Raw genomic sequence first — 22356 nt, 5'->3', positions numbered from 1 at the left:
TAAGCTGGTCTCTGGAATAAGCAATGCGACCATACTGCTGCCACACTAATGAGACGTGTCCGAATGTAACTATTTCCAGCGCTAAAAACCCAAATAAAACTCTCTCCACCAGCATGTTAGAGAGGGTGCAGCTTCAACGTGTTACCATGAAAAAAATACAACAAATAACGTAAGTTAAAAAAGTTTAAAAAGTAAGAAAACTAGACGGAGCGGCTGTAACAGGCTGCATGCACGACTGGTGCATGCTCACTCATTTACCACTTGTAGCTGAACACAAATATAATTTCAGATTATCTGTATCGCATAGGAATTTGGAGATGCAAGAAATTAACTTTTATTGAATATAATGCCTTTATTTACATAATGGTGCAGACATTTTGCAATAGTTCAACTAAGCTAAAAATATTTTGTTGACTATTTTCATTTGTACTCATTGTCTGGGGCTTTGTGATTAAGTGGCCAACAATAATCGGGCAGCACTGATGGATTCCACTTGCCCTGATACAGTTTCTCCATGACCGCAATGTCCTGGTGAAACCTTTCACCATGCTCGTCACTGACAGTGCCAAGATTTACAGGGAACAAATCCGAATGGGAATGCAGAAAATGAATCTTCAGTGACATGTTGCATTTCATGGTTGAAACATATTGTAAACCAGCTGCATGTAGCTTGGTGTTCTGTAGTTGCCAAGAAAATTTTCAACAACATCCTTGAATGTCTTCCATGTAATTTTCTTCAGTCCCACTAGAAGTTCTTTGAATTGTCAGTCATTGATTTGTGGACCAACAAAAATGCCTCCCTTAATCTTGGCATCAGTTATTCTGGAAAACATCTGTTTCAAATATTGAAACCCTTCATGGAAATTTTTGTGCCTGGTTACAGCAGATTCCTTGCATCTTGCACCCAATAATTCTACTTTTGCCTTTGACAAACCAAAGTCTCTGACCAGATCATTTAACTCAGATTGAGCTATCAGATGAGGCTCACTCAGTGTAAAAGGTTCAAAATCTGTATCTGTATCAGTGTTGTATTCCATTCCTGGCTCATGCTTCATGGCATTTTCATCTGCCTCCTCTAGATTCCATCTCTTGTTTTTCTAAAACCTGTCCTGCCACACAGCATCTACCCAGGCATGCCTGGACAGGATACAAAACTTTTCAGCTTACATTGTGGGCAGCATTTTAATTTACTTGAATTATGAATTGCAATAGCAAATATAGGCGATTTTTAAAAAATGGTGCATGATTCTGAAATTCCATGGTGATTTTCATGATCAGCAGTCCAAAATCCATGAGATACACCCAAAACTGTTCAGGGAGCAAATTCTTTATTGTCCAGATACTTAGTGTAAGATTAGTGTATATGTGAGTCCCTGTTAATGTGGCTTTGTTGAGCCTGTATCTGTGCTGTATGGTGAGCTGAAGGGTTTGTATCCATGGTCTATAACTCCATCTAAGAGAGCCACAGACTATTTAAGTGGTCACTATTTCTTTGACAGCACCTGTTGTCTTTCTAGTACCCAAATAGTTTGCTACTTTTATTGTTATGATAACATTGCCTACACTGCAAAATCAGTATATTGGCTGTTGGGATTTTTCTGGGGACATGAAGCCACACGTGAGTTCATATTATTAGTTGATAAATTCGTTTTAGAAAGTCTCCATCACCAGATGGAGAAAAAAGTCATGCATAGGTAAATATTTGGCATTGTATATTTTAATGTAGTTGTATTTTATATGATGCACACATTAATATAAATGTTCATTTTCACATAATACTGATTGTTCAGCTTAAGCATTTTTATTGCAAGCAGGCTTTCATTGTACTGTGGGTAGTGCATGTACTGGGCCAGATTCTGACAGACATGATCTGCTGCTTGATATTGGAGTAGTTTATCATTTAGAGAACTATAAGAACTATTAAAATGACGTATTATCAAATGAAAATGTTTATTTTTTTGAATAATTATGAACAAAATAGTAATATATAGGTTTGTCTCTCTCAATCCCTCAGTAAGTCCTGAACGTCTACATTTCACAATACTGAACTGCTGACAAAATACAACACACCTTGACACAATATGTACCACAGTGTTTTTAAAAATTTTGTTCTATTGCCCTTTCTTGTCAGTACACGCTACTCTTGCTAATGTAATAGTAATCAATAGTTTTATTTTTAAGAACACTGATACTATTGTTTTCACTTTTTGATGATGTAGTCCTTGCTGGCCAGTGTGCTTTGGAAACAAAAGATGGAAAGCTTTGTCTCTGTATAGTTGAGTATAATTGAGAATGGGACAGAATGTGATCACAAATAAAGAGCATGACATTGACATTAGTATTGTAGTGTTGTTGTTCACTCTAAGCACAAAAATAATACATTTTAATAACGTAAATGAAGCTCTGAATAAAACTGCCGTATAATGTTGTTTAATATGAATCTTGATGCTCAGTTTACACTGCTTTGCATCAGAAATTGAGTCTATTGTGTAGCATTGTTAACCATCCGTTAAGAATGCCATGTTAATCTGGTCTGAGTTTAATTTGCACTCCCCACCATCATAAACATCGGTACACTACAACTGATCTACAGTTACTCACCAAAGTGATCATGACAACATCTACCTAACCCATGACTTCTACCACCAAGAAAAAAGACAGTGAGCATGTGAAAACACCATCCCAAACAGATTTCCTTCTAAGTCACATAACATTTTGACTTGGAAATACAGTATATCGTTATCCTCTCAGAATCTTATACGCCTCTATCAAGTTGTGTCTCATCCTCAATCACTCCAAAGAGAAAATCAATAGTTCGCTCAACCTTTCCTGACAAAACATGTTCTCTACTCCAGGCAGCATTCTGGTAAATTTCTGCACCCTCTTTAAAGTTTCCACATCCTTCCTATAATGTGGCAACCAGAACTGAACACAACGTTCCAGGTGTGGTCTAAACAGTTTTACTGAGCTGCAACATTAGCTCCTGACTCTACAACTCAACTCCCCAGTTAGTGAAGGCCGGCAGCCTTGAAGGATCTATGGACGTGGACACCAAGAGCCCTCTGATCCACACTGCTGAGAATCCTGTCATTAACCTTGTGCTCAACTCAGCCTTCCGAAGTATACCATTTCGCAGTTTTCCAGAATGAACTCCTTTTACCAGTTTCTCAGCCCAGCTCTGCAATCTCTCTATGACCCTTTACGCTATCTACAACAACACCACCTTTTGTCCCATCTGCCAATTTACTAATCCACCCTTCCACTTCATCATCCTAATCATATATCATAATTACAAAGAGCAGGGGTCCTTGTGGAACACCACTGGTCACCGATCTCCGGGTCGAATATGCTCCACCTAATACCACCATTTGCCATCTGTGGGCTAGCTAATTCTGAATCCACATTGCCAAGTTTCCATGAATCCCATGCCTCATCACTTTCTGGATGAGCCTTCAATTGGGGATCTTTGGCAAATGCCTTACCAAAATCCATATACATAAAAACATAAGAAATAGGAGCAGGAGTAGGCAGTCTGGCCCATCGAGCCTGCTCTGCCATTCAGTAAGATCATGGCTGATCTGGCCATGGACTCATCTCCACCTACCTGCCTTTTCCCCATAACCCTTAATTCCCCTACTATGCAAAAATCTATCCAACCTTGTTTTAAATATATTTACTGAGGTAACCACTGCTTCATTGTGCAGAGAATTCCACAGATTTACCACACTTTGGGAAAAGCAGTTCCTCCTCATCTGCATCTTAAATCTACTCCCCCGAATCTTGAGGGTATGCCCCTAGTTCTAGTCTCACCTACCAGTGGAAACAACTTTCCTGCCTCTATCTTATCTATCCCTTTCATTATTCTATATATTTCTGTAAGATCTCCTCTCATTCTTCTGAATTCTAGCAAGTACAGTCCCAGGTGACTCAATCTCTCCACATGGTCTAATCCCCTCATCTCTGGAATGAACCTGGTGAACCTCCTCTGCACTGCCTCCAAAGCCAATATGTCCTTCCTCAAGTCAGGAGACCAGAACTGCACACAGTACTCCAGGTGCGGCCTCACCAGTACCCTGTACAGTTGCAGCATAACCTCCCTGCTCTTAAACTCATTCCCTCTAGCAATGAAGGCCAACATTCCATTTGCCTTTTTGATAGCCTGCTACTCCTGCAAACCAACCTTTTGTGATTCATGCACAAACACTCTTAAGTCCCTCTTCACAGCAGCATGCTGCAATTTTTTACCATTTAAGTAATAATCTGTTCTTTCATTTTTCCTTCCTGTGAATGACCTCGCATTTATCAATGTTAAACACCACATCCACTGCTCCACCTTTATTAATTTGTTTTGAAAAAATCAGTGATACCTGTGAGGTATGACCTGCCCCTCATAAAGCCATGCTGACTGTCCCTAATAAGACTTACGCTTCTCCAAATGCTCGTAGATCCTTTCCCTAAGAATTCTTTCTGTTAGTTTGTCACTATGGACATAAGACTATATGGTCTATACTTTTATATTACTCTTCTTGAACAAAGAAACAATGCTTGCCATCCTCAAATCCTTTAGTACTACTCCTGTGGCCAGCGAGGAAACAAAGATCATCTTTATACCCCATCAATCTCTTCTCTTGCTTTCCATAGTAACCTGGGTTATATCCTGTCTGGCCCCAGGAACTTAGCTATCCTAATGTCTTTCAAAAGCTCCAATATTGCTTCTTTCTTCACCTCAACGTACTCAAGGCACTTGCCTTACATAGCATTAACTTCATGGCATGGATAGCGATTTAGCAAGGGAATTCACCACAACTTTAAGGAAACTAGGGATGATAAAATAAAATATCTTCTCTGTGAACCCATCCCCAAAGATTAAACAGAATGCAGTCTGCAGGACCTCCATCTCTGTTCAGAATAAATTGGGATCGTACTTCTGAAGGTTCAAATTATTTTAGGCAGATTTGAGCCAGGTTATTTACAATAAATTCTATTTTATTGATATTAAACATAAATTTTAAAGCTTTTAGTTCATAGCAACCAAACAGAATTTTGCATTTGTTAAATAATTGTGATCCATATTGCTAAATTTTATATTTGGGAATATTTTCCTTCTCTTTTAGAATTGTTTTCTTGTATGTTTTTCTATCGTAGGATAATATTACAGAAGTTTATTTTTATCTTGTGTAGGACAGTCAGAAGACAAATCTGATGGCGGCAATGGTAAGTGTTGTTTGTTGTAATGAACATTTCCTCATATTTCACTGTCAGAATCCAGCAAAGCCAAAGACAAGTTAATTTGGTACAGTATATTCATATGTGCTTTCTGGTCATCTTTTATATCCATGTCATTTTGCTAATAAAGATATAAATAAGAACTGTAGAAGATGATCAACATTATGGTAATTAAATTCATAAAATTCAAGATGCAGCTCTTACTTGTAAAAAAAAATATCCTTCAATAGACCAGTTGGATAGGCACAGACAATTCATTTTGTGATCTCTGTAGAGACAAAGGACGGTGAAATTTGCTGGAATAACACTAGTGATTAGCTTTAGTCTCATTAAAGAAGACTTGCAGTAGACTGCGTACCTAGTTTATTTGTAGCAAATTGTGTCTAGTGGGATCTTGCCATTCGTATGGCATAATGATAATCTGTGGTTGGAAAATGAAAAATTAAAGCTTGTTATGGGTATTTAACTTTTACTACTTAAATTCTCTACTTAGGCTGAGTTATAATCTACTACATAACTTACCTTGCTGTAGGTGTTCTCTAGCTTGGTGGATTTTGAGCTGACTTTTATTTATAATTCTAACTGTGACACTTGGGCATATGGATTAAAACTGGATCCAGAAAAGTGTTTCATTTATATAAAGCTTTATTGTATCAACATTTTCAAAATGCATCATATTCAAAGAATTTATTTTGAAAAGGGCAACTCAAGTTATTTTATTAACCCTGATTTAGCAAAGCAAAGCAGATCATTTCATTAGTTTAATGATCAATAAGGAACAAACGTTGAAAGAAATTTTACCCATCTGCCTGTCGGACAGTAGACTTGCGTTGTTTTGCTCTGACACAGTATCAGAAGTAGATGTCAAGTGCTTATTTTATATTTCCTTCTTCATACTTGCATTGCCCAAACATCCTTTTCTTGTAAAGGTTTTAATAGAGTCTTAGACCTGAAATGTTGCAATCTGTTTCTCCGCTCACATCTGCTCCCTCACCTCAGCATTTTCACCATTTTCTTCTTTTGTTTTGTATTTCCAGCCTGTGCTGTACTTTGATTTCCACTCTTACCCTCTTAACTATAATCACCATTGAGTTATTGATGGCTTCAGATTTTTATGGTTGAATAACTTTAAGTCAAGGCATTTTATAGATGCTGCGCCAAAAAATCACCCTTAGAGCACCATAATAAAATTTAATTTGAATTGATAGACTTCAATAATTAAATTCATCCATGACACACCAAAATAACAATCTGGAATTTTAGAAACATGAATATCTATTCTCAGTCATCACTGACTGTGTACTTCCACCCTTCCAATCCCACACCTGCTGGCATTCAGGCTTGCAAGTTTTTGCCCCATTAATCTTCATTCTGGCATGTGTTCATGCTCCCTGAATTTCTCTCCCCTCTCATGTTCTCTCTCCTAGATCCCCTTTGATGCTTTCTATCTCCCGTTCCACTGATTCACTTCCCCTGCTATTGTCCCCTTTTCTCTTTCTCTTGTGGTATCTGTCTCCTATACTGTAAATACTCCTTCTGACTCTGCATTTGTATGTTCAAATTCCTTGATTTTGTCTCTGTTACCCTTGCTCATTTGTGCTTTTTTTCTTTTTAGTGACCAGTATTGGGCCACTTCTCCCAGCTTGTGATCCTTCTTGATGCTAAGTTACCACTTTATCAAACTTTGTTTTCCCAGTTTTGACATTGATCCTGTTCAAACAACAGTGAATTCTTCACTCAGTTAACGTCCTGTTTTCTGCTTTCTCTGCTCACATGGTACTTTTAAGCCCTCTTGCCATCACCTCCACCTCCATTTGAATAACGGCCTTGTATTCCCTTGGATCCCTACCTACGTGGATGGGATAAGAATGGATAGGAATCTTTTGTCTTTCGTTATTTACTTTTTCTTACCTCCCAACTCATTACGAATCTTCCCATTCCCTTCTTCCCACTCCCATTTCCCTGCATGTCGTTATTATATATTTTTAATATAAAAAGCGAAAAACAGGTCAGGCAGCATTCATGGAGATAAAAATAAATATCAGTGTTTCAGATCACTGACCTTTCACCATATTTCTCTATTTTTCCAATGCTGATGAAAGCTAATTTTGTTACATTAACTGTTTCTTATTCTATGTATACTATCTGACCTACTGAGGAAGAGGCAGTGCATTTTAAAATATACATTAAATGGAATAATGCCAAAAGAAGTGAATAGGCAGGGACCTAGGCCATAATCACAGACACAAGAGGTACTGCAGATGCTGGAAATCTAGAGCCTTAGGCCATAATATTTGGATGCATGATACCCGTGCTTTGTACCATTTAAGATGTAAGTACACTTTTGTAGTCCAGTTTGCGCCCTGTGTGCCTCGGCGGTGCAGCGGGTAGTGCCGATGACAGCGAGAGGCATTCCTAACGCGGGAGCACTGTCTGTGTGAAGTTTGCTCCTTCTCTCTGTGACTGCATGGGTTCCTTTGGGTGCATTGGTTCCAACATAACGTGCTAGTTAGCAGGTTAATTGGTGACTAAAAGTTATCCTTACACAAGTAGATGATAGGAGAGTCAAGGTGGAATTGATGAGTATGCATGTGTTAGAGGAAAATAAGCAGAGGATTAGGATTAATGAGATTGTTCTGGGAGCTGACATTGACTGAATGGGCCAAGTAACCTCTTCCAATGTCATAACAAGACATGTTGGGAGTGCTAAAAAGATCTATGTAGCATCTGATGTATATATATTTAGGAGGGATGCAGAACTGACAGCTGGTGACATCAATCAGTACTTTGCCAAATCGACAATAGTGCTGGGAAATTGGATCTCAACTGGACAACTGATGCAAAGTCTTCAGTTCTTATGGTAACGAACGCCATGTATGAAGCAGGAATGGTCACACTCCTACCCCAATCACTGTACATCAATTACCGACAATTTGTTGATAACTTATTTATGGAATAATAGTTGGATTTAGTTGTGGGTATGTCTTTTTCCAGACCTCTGGGCAGTTTGTTAGTCTGCAGTAAATAGTTCAGAAGTACTTTGACTCAAATAATTCAACAGCACACAAGTGCTCTGGTGACCAGTCTACGAGGCATGAGAGAATGAAGAGGGATGGACAAGGGAGCTCACTTTATCTCACAAGGTGTACTGGAAGGTGTTGATAAGGTTATGTTGATTGTTGCAGGCACAAAGCTGGGCTGGAACTGTGTTGGAAGTAACTATTTATATTCTTGTGCATTTGAATTGTTCTAGGTTAGTGCACTGGTGTAAGGGACACGTACAACGTCACTGTTATCAGCATGACACTACATTAGAAAGTCTTGTATCCTGTCTTCACCAGGCATACTCATTAATCCTGAGTCCCCCATTTAAAAGATCATGGCTGATTTGATTCAAACATCAATTTAACATTCCTTTTACCCCATACCTTATCAAGAAACTGTTGGCCTCTGCCTTAAAAATATTCTGAAACACTGCCCTCCGCTGCAGTTTGAGGAAAGATCATGCCAAAGGCTAACAGTATTCTGAGAGAGAAAAAATTACCTCAGTGATATCTTCAATTGTCAATTCTTTTTTGGACTGTCATTCCTAGTTCCAGATTCTCACACATGAGGAAGCAGTTTCTCTAAGTCCACAACTCACTACCTTAAATGTCTTAATTACTTCATCTGTCTCTTTTCTAATTTTCAGTCAATACAAGCAGCATTTCTGGAGACATCCAATTCCAGATATTAATCTTACCTGTTAACCTCCTCTGACTTGCTTCCAATGGAATTGCATCCCTTTTTAAATAAGGATGACCAACACTGTATACAGTTCTCCAAATGTGATCTAAAGAATGTCCCATATACTGAAACATAACCTCACTACTTTTGTATTCGTCTCCCCTAGCAATCACAATGTGTTGGCTTTCATAATGACCTGTTGTTCTGTATGCTAGCCTTTTGTGAATCATCAGACACCCAGATTTATTTTGCAAATGTCACATTTTAATGCAGTAGTGTCTGCCACTGCAAGAGGATCTACTCCAGTAGCATTTAGTTGGCCTGTGACCATGCCTGAAATTGTCATTGTCACCACCCAGAACCAAGCTAGCAGACGCATATTTGTATTTGCACGGATCAGTTCTGTCCTTGATCTTTAAGCTTTTACAGCAGATTGGATGTGGTTATAGGAGATGAGGGTTTTCCTCTGAGAAACCCACACTCAGTGAGAAGGTTCCTGCCAGGTGAGCTAGAAACTGCAAGGACAAAATAAAGCACTGATGGGAGTTATATACTGGCCTGCAAACAGTAACCATGATGTAGGGTACAGATTACAATGGGAGATACAAAAGGCATGTAAAAAAGAGCAAAGTTATAATAGTCATGGAGAATTTCAATATTCAGGTAGATTGGGAAAATCAGGTTGGCACAGGATCACAAGAGAAGGAATTTGTAGAGTGCTTATAACATGACTTGTTAGAGCAGCTTGTGGTTGAGCCCATTAGAGATAAGGCAATTCTGGATTGGATGTCCTGTTATGAACCAGATTTAATTAGGCAACTTAAAGTTAAAGAACCATTAGGAGGCGGTGATCATAATATGATTGAATTCACTCTGCAGTTGAGAGGGAGAAGCTGAAATCAGATGTATCTGCATTACACTGGAGTAAAGGGAATTACAGAGGCATGAAGGAGGAGCTGGCCAAAGTTGGTCGGAAGGGGACACTAGGAGAGATAGTGGCAGAGCAGCAATGGCTGGAGTTTCTGGGAGAAATTCGGAAGGCACAAGATTACTTCATCCCACAGGAGTATTCTAAAGGGGAGGGTGAGGCAACTGTGGTTACAAGCAAAAGAGAAAAGCATAATATAGCAAAAATTTGTGGGAAGCTAGAGAATTGGGAAGTTTTTAAAAACCAATAGAGGCAACTAAAAAAGAAATGAGGGAAAAGATGAAATATGAAGGTAAGCTAACCAATAATATAAAAGAGGATGCAAAAAGCTTTTTCAGGTATATAAAGAGTAAAAGAGAGGTGAGAGTGGATATTGACCGCTGGAAAATAACGCTGGAGAGGTAGTAATGGGGGACAAAGAAATATCAGATGAACTCAATAAGTATTTTATGTCAATATTCACTGTGGAAGACACCAACAGTATGCCAGAAATTCGAGAGTGTCAGGGGGCAGAAGTGAGTGTAGTCGCTATTACTAAGGAGAAAGTGCTTGGAAAACTGAAAGATCTAAAGGTAGATAGGTCACCTGAACCAGATGAACTACGCACCAGTGTTCTGAAAGAGATAGCTGAAGAGATTGTGGAAGCATTAGTAATGATCTTTCAAGAATCAGTAGATTCTGGAATGGTTCCGGAGGATTGGAAAGTTGCAAATCTCACTCCAATCTTCAAGATGGGAGGAAGGCAAAAGACAGGAAATTATAGGCCAGTTAGCCTGACTTCAGTGGTTGGTAAGGTGTTGGAGTCTAATATTGTTGAGGTTTCAGGTATTTGGAGGCACATGATAAAATAGGTCAGTCAGCATGATTTCCTGAAAGGGAAACCCTGCCTAACAAAATGTTGAAATTTCATTGCGGAAATAACAGAGTGGATAGACAAAAGAGAGTCAGTGGATGTCACTTACTTGGATTTTCAGAAGATCTTTGACAAGCTGCTGCACATAAGACTGCTATTACAGGAAAGATACCAGCGTGGATAGCAGATTGGCTGACTGGCAGGAGGAAAAGCGTGGGAATAAAGGGGCCTCTTCAGCTTGGCTGCCAATGACTAGTGGTGTTCCGCAGGGGTTGGTGTTTTCACGTTATACGTCAATGATTTGTGTGACGGAATTGATGCCTCTGTGGCCAAGTTTGTGGGTGATACTAAAATAGATGGAGAGGCAGGTGATGTTGAGGAAGTAGGGAGTTGGCAGACAGACTTAGACAGAATGGGAGAATGGGCAAAGAAGTGGAAGATGGAATACACTTGGTTGTGCACTTTGATAGGGAGCAAATAGGGAACAAATTCAAAAATCGGAGGTACAAAGGTACTTGGGAATCCCAGTGCAGGATTCCCTAAAGGGTAAATTGCAGATTGATTCAATGGTGAAGAAGCCAAAAGCAATGTTAGCATTCATTTTGAGAGGACTAGAATATAAGTACAAGGATGTAATGCTGGAGGTTTTATAAAGCATTAGTCTGACTGCACTTGGAGTATTGTGAGCAGTTTTGGGCCCCTTATCTTAGAAAAAATGTACTGGCATTGGAGAGGGTCCAGAGGAGGTTCACAAGAATGATCCTGGGAATGAAAGGATTAAACATATGATTAGTGTTTGTGGCTTTGGACCTGTACTCCCTGTAGTTTAGAAAAACAAGGGGAGATTTTATTGAAACCTATCGAATATTGTAAGGCCTAGATAGAGTGGGTGTGGAGAAGATGTTTTCTATTATGGGGGAGTCTAGGACCAGAGGGTACAGCCTCAGAATAGAAGGATGTTGCTTTAGAACAGAGATAAGGAGGAGATTCCACAAACAAGAGAAAATCTGTAGATGCTGGAATTCCGAGCAACACACACAAAATGCTGGAGGAACTCAGCAAGCCAGGCAGCACCTATGGAAATAAGTACAGTTGACATTTCGGGCCGAACTTCAACTAGAGAATGGTGAATCTGTGGAAATCATTGCCACAGGTGTTTGTAGTGGCCAAGTTATTGGGTATGTTTAATACAGAGGTTGATGGGTTCTTGATTAGTAAGGGTGTCAAAGGTTTTACAGAGAAGGCAGGAGAATGGGATTGAGAGGAGTAATAAATCAGCCATGATGGAATGGCCTAATTCTACTCCTTTGTCTTATGTTGCTACTTACAACTTTACTGATGACATGCTCCTGCAATCCATCCACTATCTGGAACTGGACAGTATTGAGCAGACTTGTCTATTGTAACCTTGTTAGCCCAGTTTCAGTTCTTCTGATCTGAAGCCCCATAGGTCACATCAGAGACGTTTTAGAGCTGGTGAGATTTTTGCTTCTCCTACCCAGATACCTATCATCCTCTCAGTGCAAATAAAATCTTTCCTTATTCTGACCGCTAATCCTTCTGCCAGTTTCTTTAAATCTGTGTTGTTTGGGTTTTGATCCTTCAGCTGAACCCTTTGTGGTTACCTGGTTTTCTGCATTAATTACTCATAAAATGTGCTCTGATCTTCATCTAAGTCACAATAATAGACAAACTCAATCTACCTAAACTAATAACGCGCAAACAATTGTACTTTTCATATCTTCTTTGAACATATTGCTTAATCATTTACAGTCCAGGCTGTGTGAACCAGTATATTCAATAACCTCCACCAAACATTTCCTGTAGCTGCAGATCAGACTTGCACAATGGCGAGGAGGAATTTTAGACCAATTCTCTATACAAAACTGTTTCAAATCATCGGTATTTCTGCAGGAAGACCCTCTTCAGGCCATGCCACAACATCTCAATTGGGTTAAGGTCTGACTTGGCCATTCCAAAACATAAATTTTCTTCTTTTTAAACCATTCTGTTGTTGACTTACTCTTGTGTTTCGGATCATCGTCTTTTTGCCTCATCCAACTTTTATTAAGCTTCAGGTGACAGACCGCTACCCTGACATTTTCCTGTAAAATGTCTTGATACAATTTTGAATTAATTGTTCCCTCAATGATTGCAAGCTGTCCAGGCCCTGAGGTAGCAAAGCCGCCCTAAACCATGATGCTCCTTCCACATGCTTCACAGTTGGAATGAGGTTTTGGTGTTGGTGTGCAGTACGCTTTTCCTCCAAGCATAATGGTGCGCATTTCTTCGAAAAAGTTCAATTTTTGTCTCATCTGTTCACAGAATATTGTCCCAGAAGTGTTGCTGAACATCCAGGTGGTCTTTTGCAAACTTGAGATGTGCAGCAATTTTTTTTTGGAGAGCCGTGGTTTCCTTCATGGTGTCCTTCCATGAACACCATTCTTGTTCAGTATTTTTCTTACGGTGGACACATGTGTTTGTCTATTGTTGTGACTTAGATGAAGATCAGACCACATTTTATGAGTAAATCATGCAGGCAACCAGATTATTGCAAAGGGTTCACAAACTTTTTCTTGCAACTGTACCTCTGCAAATTTCACTTAAATATTGAAATTGAACTTGTTTCCACCACATCTGCTGGCACTCGTTCCACACTGTCACCAACCTCTGAGTGAAGACATTCCCCCTCATGTTCCCCTTAATTATTTTACCTTTCACCCTTAACCCCTGACCTAAAGTTCTGATATCTCCCAACCTCAGTGGAAAAAGCTTGCTTGCATTTACTCTATCTATACCCCTCATAATTTTGCACACCTTTATGAAATTTCCCCTCAATCTCCTTCACTCCAGGGAATAAAGTCCAAACCTGTTCAACCTTTCCCTATAACTCAGGTCTTCAAGTTCTGGCAACATCCTCGTAAGTTTTCTTTCAGTCTTATTGACATCTATCCTGTAGCTAGGTGACCAAACTGCACACAACACTCCAAATTAGGCCTCAGCAAAGTCTTCTACAACTTCAACATACAGTGTTCAAACAAAATAGTTTTCTCAATGGTTAGTTTTTATTCATAACCTGATATATGTGAAACACATTCCATGCATAATGTCATTCCTTAAATACTTATTTTATTTGTATTTAACAATATTGTTTGATATTTGCAATTACTGTTATATATTCACAATTGTAGATTATAATTCATTATATTATCATACTAGGAAGTTACAAGAGGTACTTTGGATGTAAAAATGTCAATTTTATTTCTAATGTAATTTCCATCTATGCTTTTCATTTTGTTCTGTTATAGTCTTAATTACAATACAATGCTGGAAACAGTGGTGGTCGTTAGTGAAGCTGTTAAAAATATCAAAGAGTGGCTTGTTATATATTTATCGTCTCTGATGAATGATAGGCTGTGTAGCTGCTTCCCCACGGAGGCATTGCAGATATTGGAAGCTCACTGGGGATAATTCTTCATTGCTCTCTCTGTGACTTCAGGTTCTAAAACACCATAGATATTTAATTCGGAAAAAGATTTGTTGCAGGGTAAGAGTAGCTGATTTGGCAGTGATTTTGATTCAAGGAGATGAGTATCTTCAATCTGAGGCAGCTAATTTGAAGAAAACCGTGACTGTGCTGAAATGATGCCATTATTCTTCCTAAGCTTCTGCATAGAGAACAAATGAACCATTTATGACTGAATAACTTTATAATGCAATGAGAAGCTTGAATGTAAAAATGATTACTGAATCCTGGTGATTAAATGAGAGCAGCCTTATGCACTAAATTAATTTTATCCTGAATTATTTTGATGTAAAATTTACAGTTCTGTAATTGTGTCTGCTTTTCCCTGGAGTATTCCAGTGAAATCATGTCATCTCTAGAGGTAATTTTCTAAACACTAAATTTAAAACTTTTGTAAGAAAGCTGAAATAATTTTAAAACTCAGTAATTAAGGTAAGAGCTTGCATTGCCTTTTCAAAATGAAAGTGTAATAAAATAGAATTTTTTCCCTAAGAATTTCATTTTCAGAGGTTATGAAGATTTTTAAAGATTGTGAAACTATGGGAAACATTAATGGTTTCTTTCTCACTCAGAAAATAATAGCAGTATTTCACTCTAGATAATTAATGGTGGCTTCCTAATCATCTAAGTAGATGACACGTGAAAGTGATGATGTAAAAATTGGATAGTAATGTAATCAGTGGACTGAGATTGTACTTTACGGTTTAATGGAGCTTAACATCCTGTATCATGAAGGTAACATATTGACTGAGCGGTCAGTTCTATAGTCTAAATACTGTGACATAGCATTTACAGAAGTGTAATATTACCTCTGTTTATGATATGTATTTCGTCTGAAACTGGATTTACTTTAGAAAATGAAGTGCGTCGCTTTGAACAATTGACCCCTTAGAGCTATCCAAACTGGTCAGCAACTTGAAGTCATTCTTTAAAGCCATCATGATGGCCTCAAACTTGAGGGTCTCCAGCGTGCAAACAAATGTGTTGTCTTCCTTGAGAACCAGACGTGCCCCACTTTCAGATTTGATGAAGAACTTAAACTGGATGACATGTGATGAGACCACAAATTCTTCAGGAAATCCATCTAGACGGCTTTTTGATACTTGAATTATGCGTGACTTGATCCTTGCAATGAAATCTGCAGAATTGCAGTAGATTTTGAGGCCATGAGAGCGATCGTGGCTGTCGATTATTTCCAGGAATGTGACCTCTGGTGCCTGTTGCACATGAGCTAACTTGGTTTTCAGAGCCTCTATTAGAGGCTTTATCTGATAGAATTCTGCCTCCTGTGCTAAAAGTTGAATCTCTTGAAATCCTTCTGGTAAGAGAAGCTCGCCGTTTCGTAGGAAATTAAGGATGTGCCTGAACAGTGAGCCATCACGGTCAATGAAGTAGTTCCCATTGCCGTCAGCACTGCTCTGAGTTTTGCCATTTATCAAAGCTTCCAGCAAGGAATCAACATGCTTAGTTAATGTATGTCTCTGCGTTGTGTAGAGGTACCCACCAACATTAACTGTGATCACAGACGCTTTGCAATTCTTGCCCTTTTGTAAGTAGTTTTCTGCATAGTTGTATTTTCCTTCAAAGTGAGTTTCTTTCTTATTACCCTTCCCTTCCATTGCAGAACCCTTGATGTTAACTCGGGTTGTATCACGTATGTTGTTTGTAAGGAAATTCACCTGTATGCATACAGAAGGAATAATGAAATGGATATATCGATGGGATTTCTTTAGATGTCAGCAGCATTTCGCAATAGGTGGTATTTTATCATTGTATTCAGTAAATGTGCAGTAATATGATTAACATAGAACAGAACAGCAGAATTCAGACCTCCAGCCCACAATGTTTTGCTGATCTTCTAACCTGATTTGGCTCTCCTGCAACCAAGTCTCACTAATGACTACTACAACGTAATTCCAAGTGCTGATCCAAGCTCTATGCGCATCTGCCTTACCTACAATACTCCTTGCATTGAAATAGATGCAACATAGAACATTAGTGGGGCACCACAGTAGTGTAGTAGTTAGTTAATTACAGCTCGGGGCTTAAGAGTTGAATTCTGGTGTCCTCAGTTTGTACGTTCTTCCTGTTTGTGTGTGGGTTTCCTCCGGGTGCTCTGGTTTCCTCCCACAGTCCAAGGCTGTACAGGTTAGTAGGTTAATTGGTCATTGTAAATTGTCCTGTGATTAGGCTAGGGTTAAAAAGATGGGTTGCTGGGTGGTGCGGCTCGTTGGGCTGGAAGAGCCTGTTCCGTGTTGTATCTATAAACAAATAAAAATAAATTAGTTCCACCATGCTGGACTGTTCAATTCCCTTCTCATATGTACAGGCTCATATCTACCTCCCCCACAACTGCTCCAGTATCTGCCCTGGCACTCTGGTTCCCATCCCCCTGAAACTTTGCTTTAAACTTGTTCAGAGCAGCACTAGCAAACCTTCCCGCAAGGATATTGCTCCTCTTCCCATACATACAGATCCCACCTTCCTGGACGAGAACCCAATGATTCAAAAACCTGAAGTCCTGTCTCCTGCACCATCTCCTTGGGCACGTGTTAAACTGAATGATATTCTTATTTCTGGCCTCACTAACATATGGCATGGGTAGCAATCCTGAGATCACCACCTTAGAGGTCCTGTCCTTTACCTTAGCACCTAAACCTTTGAACTCACTTTGCAAGACCTCATCACCTCATCTTCCTGCCTATGTCATTGGTAACGATGTGGACCACAACATCTGGCTGCTCACCCACCCCTTTAAGAATGTAACACACATCAAAGTTGCTGGTGAACGCAGCAGGCCAGGCAGCATCTCTAGGAAGAGGTACAGTTGACGTTTCAGGCCGAGACCTTTCGTCAGGACTAACTGAAGGAAGAGTGAGTAAGAGATTTGAAAGCTGGAGGGGGAGGGGGAGATGCAAAATGATAGGAGAAGACAGGAGGGGGAGGGATGGAGCCAAGAGCTGGACGGGTGATAGGCAAAAGGGATACGAGAGGATCATGGGACAGGAGGCCCAGGGAGAAAGAAAGGGGGGGGAACCCAGAGGATGGGCAAGGCGTATAGTCAGAGGGACAGAGGGAGAAAAAAGAAGAGTGAGAGAAAGAATGTGTGTATAAAATTAAATAACAGAGGGGGTATGAGGGTGAGGTGGGGCATTAGCGGAAGTTAGAGAAGTTGATGTTCATGCTATCAGGTTGGAGGCTACTCAGACGGAATATAAGGTGTTGTTCCTCCAACCTGAGTGTGGCTTCATCTTTACAGTAGAGGAAGCTGTGGATAGACATATCAGAATGGGAATGGGATGTGGAATTAAAATGTGTGGCCAGTGCGAGATCCTGCTTTCTCTGGCGGACAGAGCGTAGGTGTTCAGCAAAGCGGTCTCCCAGTCTGCGTCGGGTCTCGCCAATATATAGAAGTCCACATCGGGAGCACCGGACGCAGTATATCACCCCAGCCGACTCACAGGTGAAGTGTCGCCTCACCTGGAAGGACTGTTTGGGGCCCTGAATGGTGGTAAGGGAGGAAGTGTAAGGGCATGTGTAGCACTTGTTCTGCTTACACGGATAAGTGCCAGGAGGGAGACCAGTGGGGAGGGATGGGGGGGGACAAATGGACAAGGGAGTCGCGTAGGGAGCGATCCCTGCGGAAAGCAGGGGGGGGGAGGGGAAGATGTGCTTAGTGGTGGGATCCCATTGGAGGTGGCGGAAGTTATGGAGAATAATATGTTGGACCCGGAGGCTGGTGGGGTGGGAGGTGAGGACCAGGGGAACCCTATTCCTAGTGGGGTGGCGGGAGGATGGAGTGAGAGCAGATGTACGTGAAATGGGGGAGATGCATTTGAGAGCAGAGTTGATAGTGGAGGAAGGGAAGCCTCTTTCTTTAAAAAAGGAGGACATCTCCCTCATCCTGGAATGAAAAGCCTCATCCTGAGAGCAGATGTGGCAGAGACGGAGGAATTGCGAGAAGGGGATGGCATTTTTGCAAGAGACAGGGTGAGAAGAGGAATAGTCCAGATAGCTGTGAGAGTCAGTAGGCTTATAGTAGACATCAGTGGATAAGCTGTCTCCAGAGACAGAGATAGTAAGATCTAGAAAGGGGAGGGAGGTGTCGGAAATGGACCAGGTAAACTTGAGGGCAGGGTGAAAGTTGGAGGCAAAGTTAATAAAGTCAACGAGCTCAGCATACGTGCAAGAAGCAGTGCCAATGCAGTCGTCGATGTAGCGAAGGAAAAGTTGGGGACAGATACCAGAATAGGCATGGAACATAGATTGTTCCACAAAGCCAACAAAAAGGCAGGCATAGCTAGGACCCATACGGGTGCCCATAGCTACACCTTTAGTTTGGAGGAAGTGGGAGGAGCCAAAGGAGAAACTATTAAGAGTGAGGACTAATTCAGCTAGACGGAGCAGAGTGGTGGTAGAGGGGAACTGATTAGGTCTGGAATCCAAAAAGAAGCGGAGAGCTTTGAGACCTTCGTGATGGGGGATGGAAGTATATAGGGACTGGGCATCCATGGTGAAAATAAAGCGGTGGGGGCCAGGGAACTTAAAACCATCGAAAAGTTTAAGAGCGTGAGAAGTGTCACAAACATAGGTAGGAAGGGATTGAACAAGGGGGGATAAAACCCCCCTTTAAGAATGTTATTGGCTCAATTCCAGATGTCTCTGGCCCTGGCATCTGGGAGGTAATATACCAACAGAATCTCCTGTTCATTCAAGGATTCTGGTCCAAGGAACTGCTGGAGTAATGTCTTGTGACTGGATAGCTGACTTCATATAACCACAACTGTCTTCCTTTCTGCAACAATTGGAGTGTTTTTCCCTGGTGTTCATGACCTTTGCCAGTCTTTTTGATGCCACACTTGGTCAAATGTTGCCTTGATGTCAGTGGCAGGCACTGTCAATTTACGTAAGGTATTCAGCTGTGGTGAGGTCCGGAGCCAAGTAATCTCGGTAAAGCCTAAATTTAGCATCGCTGAGCATGGTTATTGGTGAGTGGAATCATCCTAATAGCATTAATGACAGATTATCCATCACTCCTCAGCTGGTTGAGAATAGATTGATTTGGGCAGTAATTAGTCAAGTTGAACTTGTCCCCCTTTTTGTGAAGAGGTGACAACAAATTTCAGTGTTGTAACTGTTTTCAAACATCTTGGCCAGAGACACAGTTTATTCTGGAGAGCGGATACTATAGCCCAGATATTGTCTGGTCTCACAGATCTTGCTGTGTTTGGTACCTTGAACCATTCTTTGATGCCATGTGGAGTGCATCAAGTTGGCTGAAGACTGGCTCCTGTGCTGTTTAGGGATTTCAAGGACAAAATGACAGAATGTGACTGTTTTACCCTTGTGGTTAGCAATCTAATGCTGGGCTCCAGGGTAGAGATGCTCTTGGAGCCTCCTCCCCTCTTTCACGTTTACTTGTCCAGCATTATTCACATGAACAGGACCTCAGACCTTTGATCTATTGCCTGATCTGCTGATTAGCAGCACACTTAACTCTGTTTGTTGTACAGGTCGACCTTCTATAATCTAGCACCTTTGGGACCTGAGGAGTGCAGGATTAGTGTAAATGCCAAATTACAGAAGGATCACATTAAGCAATAGCTAACCGCCTGATCATACCTTTAAAATATCAAAGGGTTCAAAGGTTCATTTAATGTCAGAGAAATGTATACAATATACATCCTGAAATGCTTTTTCTTCGCAAACATCCACAAAAACAGAGGAGTGCCCCAAAGAATGAACGACAGTTAAATGTTAGAACCCCTAAGTTACTCCCTCCCGCGCATAAAGCCACACCCGGCAAAAAATAAAGCACACCCACCACCAGCGTCAGCTAAGTGATAGCAAAGACACAGACATGCAGTTAACCCACCCCCACCCCCGCACTGGGTTCTTCCTTCTTCACTCGCAGTTACTGAGGGAATCCTCGTTAGTTTCTTTTCCTCCGCTTAGTAATATGCTTAAGTTCAGCGGGTGACCACGTCTGATCAGAGGTCATAGGCAGAAGAGAATGGAGCGCCAGCCGGGCGACGCCGGAGGGCAGTGTGCGACTGCCGGCAGGCATGCGAGAAGGCCGACCGACCCAGCGCGTGCCAGCTCCCCCGCCGCTGGCAGGTGAAATGGGTGGGTGCACCTCACGCAAATGGTATTAATAAATGCAGGAAAACGAGCAGGAATCGCCTGTCTGTGCTTGCAGGAGTGTGCCGACACATGAACAGATCTAGCGCAACCAAAACAATGTGCAGCAGATTGGTACGGTGGCCCAGAAAATTTGAAATTACAGTTGCACGGAAAATTTCAAATCAGTGCGGATTATCGAAGGAACCGGATTACAGGTAGTCGGATTAGAGAAGGTCGACCTGTATATTTTTTTTCAAACTTTGGGTTTTACATTCAGTGACTACTTCATTAGGTTCAGGAGTGGAACCCTGCATGGTCTTCTGCTGCTGTAGTGCATCCACTTCAACATTCATTGTATTATATGTTCAGAGGTGCTCTTCTGCACACCACTGTTGTAACATGTGGTTATTTGAGTTACTGTCACCTTCCTGTCAGCTTGAACCTGGCTGGCCATTCTCTGACCTCCCTCATTAACAAAGTGTTTTGTCCCACAGAACTTCCACTCCCTTGATGTTTTTTTTGTATTTCACACCATTCTTATTTGTAAACTCTAGTGACTGCTGTATGTGGAAGATTCCAGGAGCCCAGCAGTTTCTGAGATACTCCAACCACCCAGTCAGGCACCAGCAATCATTTCACAGTCAAGGTCACTTAGGTCACATTTCTTCCTCATCCTGATGTTTTAACTGAACGTCATGACTATGCCTGCATGCTTTTGTGCACTGAGTTGCTGCCCCATGACTGGCTGATTAGATATTTGCATTATTGAGCAGGTGTACCTAATAAAGTGGCCACTGAGTGCATGTAGTGTATTGCACTGTTACCTGTTAGTGTTAAATTTTTAGATATGCTTGTTACGGCTCCTGGCTCATCCTCATGCACTTCTCATGAAACAGGATTTATCTCTAACTTTACAATAATACTGGAGAAAGAAGTAGTGTGGCCATGTTATCACAGGTTATGCTGATGCACATTTAATGCTGTTGTCATATGCACACCAAAATTCTAATTGTTAATGCGCTGTAAAATAAAATCCATTTTGTCACTGTCATTTAATTTAATTTCTTGTTCACCTTGTAAAAAGGGAAAACCTTGCATTTCTGCAAAGTAAATTTCATTTATTTAGCATTGATATCATGTTAGACTGCTAATTTCAAATAACCCTGAAGCTATAGAGTAAATGAAACCCATTTCCTTAAAATTACAGTTGATATTGTCATTTCTAAAATGGTTGGATCATTTTCCATTAATCTAGACATTTCGTTGAGACACCGGAAAGTGTACTATTGTCCCATTGGTGAGAAATAAATGGCAAGTTATCAGAAAATCAGAATGTGTCAGCGTGTCCTCCAATACTGTCAGCTGACGATGACAATACTGATGTGAGTGACCGAGCACAAGCTCCATCTTCAAATTCAGATCATCTTTTGATGTATTGTCTGGCACTGCCACCCATTTAAACAAGATGGATTCAAAGGAGAAAATCATAAACACAAGAGATTCTGATGTTAGAAATCCAGAGTAACACATACAAAGTGCTGGAGGAGCTCAGCAGGTCAGTCAGCATCTAAACAGTTGATGTTTTGGGCTGACACCTTTCATCGGGACGCTCATCAAAGGGTCTTGGCCCAAAATATTGCTTGTTTATTTCTCTCCATGACCTGCTGAATTCCTCCAACATTTTGTATGTGTTACTCAAGAGGAGAAAGTTTTTGCTAGCAATGTTATGAGTAGACCACCTCTCTAATGTGCAATTTGCATTCGAGATCTTGAATGCAACTATCTCATCTTTAACACTACCATTCTGTTTCCCATCCCCCTGCCAAATTAGTTTAAACACACTCATGGTCCAGACATAGACAAGGAACCTGAATACAGGAGGTGCCCTTGATGGTGACCGCCATTGAGATCAGGGCGGGGATTGAACATGAGTGGCATTGGGACATGAAATGTAAATCAGCAGAAATTAAGGAG

General features: G+C 40.7%; 2 protein-coding genes across 9 annotated transcripts in view; one reads left to right on the top strand and one right to left on the bottom strand.

Annotated features, from left to right (window-relative positions):
* gtf2f2b (general transcription factor IIF, polypeptide 2b) overlaps positions 1-22356 on the top strand; it is a 162622-nt gene that overhangs the window by 43935 nt on the left and 96331 nt on the right. The window contains exon 5 of one of the 2 annotated variants that reach the window (XM_063051160.1): positions 5182-5214. The exons of the other annotated variant lie outside the window; for it this stretch is intronic. Within the exon in view, the coding sequence (XP_062907230.1) occupies positions 5182-5214 (33 nt within the window). The remainder of the gene's footprint in view (positions 1-5181; positions 5215-22356) is intronic. 2 annotated transcript variants of the gene reach the window in all.
* The window catches only part of kctd4 (potassium channel tetramerization domain containing 4), an 81054-nt gene continuing 72398 nt past the window's right edge, over positions 13701-22356 (bottom strand). For 2 of the 7 annotated variants that reach the window (XM_063051162.1, XM_063051163.1), the window contains exon 3: positions 13702-16520. In XM_063051162.1, coding sequence (XP_062907232.1) covers positions 15105-15878 — 774 coding nt within the window. In that variant the 5' untranslated portion in view covers positions 15879-16520 and the 3' untranslated portion in view covers positions 13702-15104. Of the gene's footprint in view, positions 16521-22356 lie in introns of all 7 variants that reach the window. The other 5 variants (XM_063051166.1, XM_063051164.1, XM_063051167.1 and 2 more) reach the window with 4 other exon arrangements.

This window comes from Mobula hypostoma, chromosome 6, assembly GCF_963921235.1.
Source record: "Mobula hypostoma chromosome 6, sMobHyp1.1, whole genome shotgun sequence".
Classification (NCBI taxonomy): Eukaryota; Metazoa; Chordata; class Chondrichthyes; order Myliobatiformes; family Myliobatidae; genus Mobula; species Mobula hypostoma.
Note: the sequence above shows the minus strand (reverse complement) of the source record. Positions and strands in the feature narration are given on the sequence as shown.